A 9,282-nucleotide genomic window follows, 5' to 3' on the forward strand; every position below is an offset into this window, starting at 1 on the left:
GTTGGGTGTGAGTTGTCAGCCAATTGTATTTCTACCATGTGCACTGGAGTGTGATTGGAGAGGTAGACACCACCTGACCCGGAGAATAAAACCCCTGGGCAGGGAGGGGCTAGGTCTCTTGGGGTCCAGATCGAGACCACAAGGTCTGTCAGAGAGAGAGAAGAGACAGTGTTAGTCCACCATCAGGTCTGACACTCAGCTAATCCCAGGACAAGAGTCAGGAGACTCAGAGCTGCAGCTTCCACAGTTTGGACACAGCTCCATCCCAGCCTACATCTACAACCAGGCTGGTGCACTATTCCTGAGGACACCTCTCCATGACCACTCCAGTACCAGTTCTGCTATGATAACGTTTAGGCCCGTTTGCCTGCTGTTGTTTAATAAAGACCCCTGAGTTACTTTGCACAACGTTTTCCTCCTTCTGATCCCTGGATACGGCTGTCACCACCACGGACCCCCATCCATATCCCAGGGACTTATACTACAGACACTCCGGGAGAACCAGTACATCAGCTCTCCCTCCATATTTCTTGCACACACCACCTGCTGGAGACCTGCCAGGCCATAGGACACCCCTCCGGTCCCCATACCAAGCACCGTGACATCACGTGGCTAAGTATCTCCTCCTGCGGTCTCTCCCTGAGGAGGACTCAAGGCATCGAAACCTGACAACTCCAGAATGGAAGTTCCCATACATTGGCTTTACTATATATGAGACTCGTCCACCTTGTGGAAACCCAACAGATGTTGGACAGGTTACCCGAGCAGCAGGAGGCCACATCCCATTGGTTGATGGACAGGGTTACTCCTCCTGTAACTGTGACGTCCTCCATTGGCAGCTGAAGCCTGACACCCGTCGGGTGCTGTGGTCCTTTTAGGAGGACACTTTGTCAGTGACCAGGACAATAGATGGATTTTGTCATTCCACTCCTACCCGTCCTGGGGGGGAACCTGGCTGGGGGGACACAGGACAAGCCACCATTGAAGGCAGAACTGGATGAAGACAACGAGGAGGACGAGATGGAAAAGAAGGTTTTATAGTCCCCCAAGTGACTGAGGAGGAGCAGGAGGAGATGGAGAAGACCAGGCAGATGATATTATATGTGACCCCCCATCACTGTCCTCTCTATCAGAGAAGTCTCCTGTATATGTGACTTCATGTAATTGATGTTTGTCACCAATTATCGGTTGTCAATAACTTCTCCGGCCCCTGGATCTTGTTTTCTGTCCTATATGTAGCACAGACACGTCCCTGGTGGCCGGGGGTGTTATTACGCTGCCAGCTGTAACCCCGGAGGATAAGATGACACCAGGAGGAAAGTTCTCTCATACTTATCACTTGAGTATCCAGAGAACCAGCGACTGAGGAGACATCAGACCCGGGTCCAGGGGTAAGTGGGCACCTACCTTCACTCTCTGTAGACCCTCCGTCCTGTATAGTCTCCAGCCCTGACCTGTCTCTCCTCTCTGTCTCTAACTTCTCCCCATAATCCTGGTGCCTGGTTGTGTCTTGTAGGGTCCGGCTCCCCTATGGCGCATCCCCCGCTGTCTATCCTCGGCCTCGGGCTGCTTCTCCTCATCACTGCACAGGTACAATAGTAGTAACTGCTCATCACCATCATTGTATAAGTTATGTGCTGCTCATATGGTCATATCTGTATATATCTAGCAGTAATATCCATTGTATCTGCTCAGCTCCTCCTGCTCTATAGCATGCTGCCTGCAGATAGGACACTATGTACAATCTGCTCAGCTCCTCCTGCTCTATAACATGCTGCCTGCAGATAGGACACTATGTACAATGTGCTCAGCTCCTCCTGCTCTATATCATGCTGCCTGCAGATAGGACACTATGTACAATGTGCTCAGCTCCCCCTGCTCTATAGCATGCTGCCTGCAGATAGGACACTGTGTACAATGTGCTCAGCTCCTCCTGCTCTATAACATGCTGCCTGCAGATAGGACACTATGCACAATGTGCTCAGCTCCTCCTGCTCTATAACATGCTGCCTGCAGATAGGACACTATGCACAATCTGCTCAGCTCCTCCTGCTCTATAACATGCTGCCTGCAGATAGGACACTATGCACAATGTGCTCAGCTTCTCCTGCTCCACAACATGCTGCCTGCAGATAGGACACTATGCAAAATGTTCTCAGCTCCTCCTGCTCCATAGCATGCTGCCTGCAGATAGGACACTATGCACAATGTGCTCAACTCCTCCTGCTCTATAACATGCTGCCTGCAGATAGGACACTATGTACAATGTGCTCAGGTCCTCCTGCTCTATAGCATGCTGCCTGCAGATAGGACACTATGTACAATGTGCTCAGCACCTCCTGCTCTATAAAATGCTGCCTGCAGATAGGACACTATGTACAATGTGCTCAGGTCCTCCTGCTCTATAGCATGCTGCCTGCAGATAGGACACTATGCACAATGTGCTCAACTCCTCCTGCTCTATAACATGCTGCCTGCAGATAGGACACTATGTACAATGTGATCAGCTCCTCCTGCTCTATAACATGCTGCCTGCAGATAGGACACTATGTACAATGTGCTCAGCTCCTCCTGCTCTATAACATGAGGCCTGTAGATAGGACACTATGTACAATGTGCTCAGCTCCTCCTTCTCTATAACATGATGCCTGCAGATAGGACACTATGTACAATCTGCTCAGCTCCTCCTGCTCTATAACATGCTGACTGCAGATAGGACACTATGTACAATGTGCTCAGCTCTGCCTCCTCTATAACATGCTACCTGCAGATAGGACACTATGTACAATCTTGTAATGCATGTGAGTGCGTGTTTTGCGACACATTTCTAAATTTTAAATCCTGCGCGATGTCTGAATCCTTCGGGTTGTACGATGGTCCGCCCCCCGATTTCTGACGCGTGCAAGCCAGCGCCGATGCACCAATATCCGATCGCGTGTGCCAAAATCCCGGGGCAATTCGCCGCAAAATGGAAATGGTCGGACAACCCGACGAAAGTGCGCTCTGCTGAGCCTTAGTAAATGAGCCCCATTCTCCTGACTTTGTATCCATTATGTCATGTAGAAACGTCTCCTCTTCTATGTCCCTCACCGGTGACACCTTCTCTCCGAGCTGATATTTAGGTTTAGCTACTGCGGTTGAACTACAATCGATCACAACCTTTAGTTTTCTAAATTTAGATTTATAGATTCTCAAGTTGTGATTCATTCTTTCTTTCTTGCACTAGTGTGAATATTGCCCTATTATTGCGCTTAATTGCATCTCATCCCACCTGTCTGTATCCTGCTGACTTTGTTCTGGTCTGCAGACGGTTAAGCTAGTTGTGTTACAATTACAATTTGTGTTTTCTGACCCCTGTGTGACCTTCTATTTGCCTTTTATTTTATACTTCATTATCCTCCTGGGTTTCTACCTGATTGTGTTCTATTATCCTTCTATGTATTATTATGTGTTTCACATTGGTGCAGGAAGGAAGTTGTTGCCTATTATTTAGGATAGGTGAGACACGGAGGTTGGGGCAGCTGTGCCTAACCATAGGGCTCACTGTCGACATCTTGGTCTTGCAGGTCCTATCAGCAGCCTTACATACAATCTTTGTACACAGCATGTCCCATTGTTAATCTCAAAGCCTGAAAACCTCCCAAAGTCACTTATAACCTCCATGACTTTTGTTAGAAAATGAAAAGCATCAAGACAATATAATAATAATAATAATAATATAAGATCATAATATTACATCAACTGCTAGAAATTAATCTTTGACTCATTACTATCTATATGTGTTTCCTTTAATTTCCTTATATATTCCACAACAAGCAGTTTATGGTTAGGGGCAGGGGTGTAACTTGAGGGGGTGCAGAGGGTGCGGTCGCACTTGGCCCAAGAAGCTTAGGGGGCCATCATTTGTCACTTTACCATATGAGAAGACTAGTACTATAAACCTACATTATAGTCGGGGGCCTGGCACAGACTTTGCACAGGGGCTCATCAGCTTCTGGTTACACCACTGGTTAGGGGGGCAAATAGAATCCTTGTTGAGTTCTTATTTGCAATAAGAATGATGGGATATTGTCTTAGTTGTTAGTACTTTCACTTGAGGATGAATATATATTCCTATAATAATTTTTAAAATGTTGCCGTCTATTCCCATATCCGGGGAGATGGAGGAGGCCGTGCAATGATGACGGTCTACATGCCCCGTCCGGGATAATCACTCCCATGTCAGTAGATTGAGGGGCAGGTGTGGATGTTCATGGAATGCCCCTCTAACCACAGATATGAGAGTGGCTATCATGGAGACAAGGAGGGGGTTCAGACAGTAATCACTGCACGGCCTCCTCCGTCTGCCAACAAGGAGCATCACCGGAAGTGACCCGAGAAACATTAAAATGTATATGATGAGTGACCCTATAAGGGCCTATAAGTAAAGTTTAGAGGCCAGAAGTCAGGGCAGACAAATAAGGATCATAGTCAGGTCAAGCCAGGACATGGACAGAGTATAATGCTGACGCACACACCAAAACAACTTCAAGGAATCGGGGTCCAAAACATTTGTTCAAGCAGATGAGCTTTAGCCTAATTTGCATATTTCTAAAGATCATTTTTGACACACAAGAAGAAGCCGAAAGAAAATAAAACCAAAGACTCGAGAGACACGTGTGGGCGTAGCCCTACATAACTCCGCAGTTAGTTCTGGTCGATGAAGCATAGTATCGGATTCTCTGTAACTAAATCTGTTGTATTTTCCAGGTTTTGTGCCTTAAATCTACGTTCCGCATGATGGAGGGGTTTTTTGATGACCAATACATCGGATGCACCGAGGAAATGGAGTCATTAGCCCCCGAAATACTGGAGAAGGAGAAAATGGCTTCAGCTGAATTTGAAAAGCAGTGGAATGAAGCAGCTGAAGTTTGGGAAAGCTCAAAACCTTACCTGAAAAATATTCCGGAAGGTTTTAAGGATGAATACGGGATCGCATTGTTGACCTTCTGGTTTCTAGATTTAAATATAAGCATGAGTATCATAAATGATTTTAGCCGATTCGGTCAAGATCCCAAGTCCTTCAGGTACCATTCATTGCATTTCTACCTTACCCGAGCCTTGTCTCTACTACGACCCGGCTGTGGTGGGAAACTCGTCACTGTCTATAAGGAACTCCATAATTTTCAGGTTCAAATGCCTCTTCCCCCGGAGGTACGATTCCCAGGATTTGGATTATTTATTACTAATAATGAACCGAAAAAGGAAAACGGTGACTTATCGCTCATCATTAACACGTGTTTCGGGATGAAAATGCTACAACTCTCAGTTTTTCCATTGGTTAAGGGTTTATTGATTCCAATGAATGAAGTGTTCTGGGTCAGAAGCTACGATGAGGTAGAGAACCAGATCATCGTGGAGAGCACCTACAGGAAGTGCAGCTACTACAACTGCGCCTACCTGGGAGGTAAGTCACCAGTAGTGAAGAGCAGGTCTGTCGAAATTCAGGTATGACGCGTTTAGCCAAACATTTGGAGCTGACGGAGATCGGGTGAGCGTGGCCGTCTCTATTAGTCTGAGGAGCTGCAAGGGGTCGGTTGGACCCCGCATTTTCACGATCTGCAGGGTCTCAGAACTGTGACCCCCCACGATCAACAAGATAGGTCCTATCCCGTAGATAGGGCCTAAGTTTGCTTAGTGGGAAAACCCCTTTGACAATATAGAGTGATTTACTGACAAGACCTGAGAGGGGTGATCCCCAGGTACTCGCTACCTGCCTACCCCCACTGCGCCGGCTCGGGGGCCTACAAATATGTCACAGGTAGCCCTGTCCAACCTGTACCCACTGCCCGGTGGGCCAGCTACACGACACCATCAGTCTATGTCCCTCTAGGTTATGCGCTCGGCGCACCCCCTCAGAGGCCTAATCCTGCGGCTGCGTGACAAATCTTTACCCTAACCCAAGGGCGAGCGGCATCTTCACTCATGCAAGAGGAAGCCGGAAATGGCACGATGGCCCATTAGAATGGGTAAGGCCCCAACGTACCCTCGTCCACCCTCCCCTTCCCCTCGTGTAGTCCATTAACCCTTTGCCTGCTCTGTCTGACCTCCTGTCCATTCCTGTGTCAGACGGGGCAGAAGAAACAGTATTGTGGCAGCATGGGATGAGCGGACCTGTTAATACTTGGGTTCAACCAGTCACTGTGGCCCATAAAACAGCTTATCCATGTGAGCCTGAACACCGGAGCAGAACTACTCGCTGCAGTCCTCGTCCGGGATTGGAACCTGCAATCTCTGGCACAGTCCCAAACATTGTGGCTCGGGTTCGCTCATCACTATCAATGAACTCTTGTTACCCCTGGTAATGGGCCATGGTGATTCATTATGTGGCACAACTGTGGGACCTTTCCTATCACACCAGCGAAATGCACCCTGGTTAAAGGAAGCCTAAATATCCTAACTCTACAAAGGAGTCCCTGCATTTGGTCTTGGACAACAAGTTTCAATGCAGCGTCTTCATCAGGCCGACATTTTACTAGTATCTTATCAATAAAGGACCTTCAAAAAGAACCATCATCCGGAGGGTCCAGCCAGCACGCGCTGAGAGCTCGATGAGGTGGACACATCACAGTCGCTCCAGGGTATGGGGCCTAATAGTTCTACTTTCACCAAGATACTCATAGATTAGTAACCGAGGGGTGAAGCCTAGGGAGACTTTCTACAACATTTCACCATTTACATTTCTTCTCTTTTTTTAGGGACTAAAAGCCCAAACTGCAGCCACATCATTCGATCATCAGGTGAGAAGCAGCGTTACTACTGACTAGGGATGAGGGAACCCAACAGCAATGTCTGGGTCCATTCCAAACTTTGCTGGTTCTGCCATAAGTCTCTTGTCCCTGATGGTAACTTCCTGGCAGTTTGAGCCAGCACCCATCGTGGGTGTTACTGGTGAGGGTGAGCATTCGGGTTTGTGAACCAAAGTTTGAGGTTGGATTCGGCTGAACTTGCTGGACCTGAACAGGTCCACACATTCCTATTACTGACTTCTCCTTCTCGGTTGTGGTCACATGTCTGAGTTTTTTGCATAGTAAAGATGTGATGGTTGATGGGGCCTCCACCACCATCAGTAGTAGACTATGATATGGGCGGTTTAGGCAGTGCCTGGGGACGAAGCCTTCTAGGATGCCCATGGCCACCCAAACAAGGTCCTCCAAAGTCCTGAAACCGCAGATTGAGAGCAGCAGAAGGGACACATCCTCCATTCCCCATGAAGCTGATTCCAGTCCCAGATGTAGGAAGTAATTCCAGACTTGTAGGGGCTACACTAATCCTACAGCCCCGGGCATCCTTATTCCTCCTCTGCCAGAGATGGTCCTCATCTTCCAGGATTTAGAAACAATTACCTCGTCCTGTATGAATTACGTAGGTTACTCATCATTCCTGTCCATAAAACAGTTTTGATTGGTCAGTAATTTTTCAATAAGTTTGGTTCAGCTGCTCAGAAGATTCTAGAAAACCTAATATGGGAAAACCAAAATAATGATATTTTAGCAGAGGAACCTGTCTAGTCCTACACCCCTCCTGCTGTGTGTCATGTAATAGTGTGAGTAACACGAGGTGTGGACCTTCTGTATCAGCAAACGGTGAGACTTAGGTTACCTTTACCAGCATTGTCTACGTGTCACCTACAGCTATAACCATCCGTACCCGGGGTCTACATCCTCCCCCACCTTTATTTAACCAACTATTGAATTTCCTAATTGTATCTGTGGAGTCTTGGTGGAAATGCTCACATTCAGACCTTTCTTCATCTTAATATTCCAATATTTCATTGAACCGTTTCTTTCCAGCTCCTCCCATCATGAAGTTCAGTGACGCGGTGATGCTGCCTCTAGTGGTCGCTGCCAGTGTTGCAATCAGTTGGGCTACAAGCTGAATCCTCGGGCTGGAGGAAGACTGAAGATCACAGGGTCACCAGATGAGAAGGTCCTATGCTGACGTCAGTGTGAGATACTGATCTTCATGTCTCCTCCATAACTGAGCGGTAACTATTGGCAATAGAATAAAAAAATCTGCATTAAAATTTATGGATTTTTTTGTTGTTGTTTTTTGAAGTTCCTTACATCATTATCCTCAAATACCAGACAATACTACATATTATATACCACAACTACCTGAGGCAGGTCTCCCCCAGGTGCAGGACACAATATATTATCACATATGTGAGGAGCAGAGCTGCAGGTGACCCGTGAGAATACAGAACCGGATGTACATGAGGATTATACAGGACACAAGGCCCGGGGCATCGCTGGAGATTAGACACAGGTCAGACCGGGGAAAATATCTGATCCTGCCAGCCTGCCAGCCCGCTGTAGTATATAGCCTGCAGCCCCCTGTAGTATATAGCCTGCAGCCCCCTGTAGTGTATAGCCTGCAGCCCCCTGTAGTATATAGCCTGCAGCCCCCTGTAGTATATAGCCTGCAGCCCACTGTAGAATATAGCCTGCCAGCCCCCTGTAGTATATAGCCTGCAGTCCCCTGTAGAATACAGCCAGCAGCCCCCTGTAGTATACAGCCTGCAGCCCCCTGTAGTATATAGCCTGCCAGCCCCCTGTAGTATATAGCCTACAGCCCCCTGTAGTATACAGCCTGCAGCCCCCTGTAGAATATAGCCTGCCAGCCCCCTGTAGTATATAGCCTGCCAGCCCCCTGTAGTATATAGCCAGCAGCCCCCTGTAGTATACAGCCACTAGCCCCCTGTAGTATACAGCCTGCAGCCCCCTGTAGTATACAGCCACTAGCCCCCTGTAGTATACAGCCACTAGCCCCCTGTAGTATACAGCCTGCAGCCCCCTGTAGTATATAGCCTGCCAGCCCCCTGTAGTATATAGCCAGCAGCCCCCTGTAGTATACAGCCACTAGCCCCCTGTAGAATTTAGCCGCCTGTCCCCTTTAGAAAATGGCCACAAAATAATAAACTTTATACTTACCTCACCTTCCCTTCCAGTGATCCCACGATGCTGCAGGCTCTTCCTCGCTCTTCAGACAGCTGAAGACTGAAGACACAGCTGCCATCGCTGGAGGAGATCACAGATGCACTGTTTTGGCAGCAGCACGTAGTGATTGGACACCGACAGTGTGATGTCATCACTCACCGCCGGCTTCCCATCACAACCTGCTGCCACCAGTGCATCGGCGATCTCCCCCAGCGATGGCAGCTGTGTCAGTGACATCCTAGATCCCTATGTGCGAGGCGGGCGGCCACGGGCCACTGCACATCGCACTCAGAGACAGTCAGCG

At 48.1% G+C, this 9,282-nt stretch overlaps 1 protein-coding gene across 1 annotated transcript; it reads left to right on the forward strand.

Moving 5' to 3' along the window:
* Nucleotides 1-4,574: 4,574 nt before the first annotated feature.
* LOC140116397 (ecto-ADP-ribosyltransferase 5-like) lies at nucleotides 4,575-8,052 on the forward strand. The gene is made up of 3 exons (XM_072132925.1): nucleotides 4,575-5,446; nucleotides 6,738-6,779; nucleotides 7,833-8,052. Exons 1-3 carry the CDS (start codon nucleotides 4,777-4,779, stop codon nucleotides 7,916-7,918), a joined length of 798 nt encoding a protein of 265 aa, XP_071989026.1. The 5' UTR covers nucleotides 4,575-4,776; the 3' UTR covers nucleotides 7,919-8,052.
* The last annotated feature ends 1,230 nt before the right edge of the window (nucleotides 8,053-9,282 follow it).

Source organism: Engystomops pustulosus, chromosome 2 (assembly GCF_040894005.1).
Source record: "Engystomops pustulosus chromosome 2, aEngPut4.maternal, whole genome shotgun sequence".
NCBI classification, from domain to species: Eukaryota; Metazoa; Chordata; class Amphibia; order Anura; family Leptodactylidae; genus Engystomops; species Engystomops pustulosus.

Bases quoted from the DNA above. Each gene is read 5' to 3' on its own strand.
- LOC140116397 (XM_072132925.1), top strand. From the start codon at position 4,777: ATGATGGAGGGGTTTTTTGATGACCAATACATCGGATGCACCGAGGAA. The intron at 5,447-6,737 runs GTAAGTCACCAG...CTCTTTTTTTAG, and splicing joins CAACTGCGCCTACCTGGGAG to GGACTAAAAGCCCAAACTGC. The intron at 6,780-7,832 runs GTGAGAAGCAGC...GTTTCTTTCCAG, and splicing joins CCACATCATTCGATCATCAG to CTCCTCCCATCATGAAGTTC.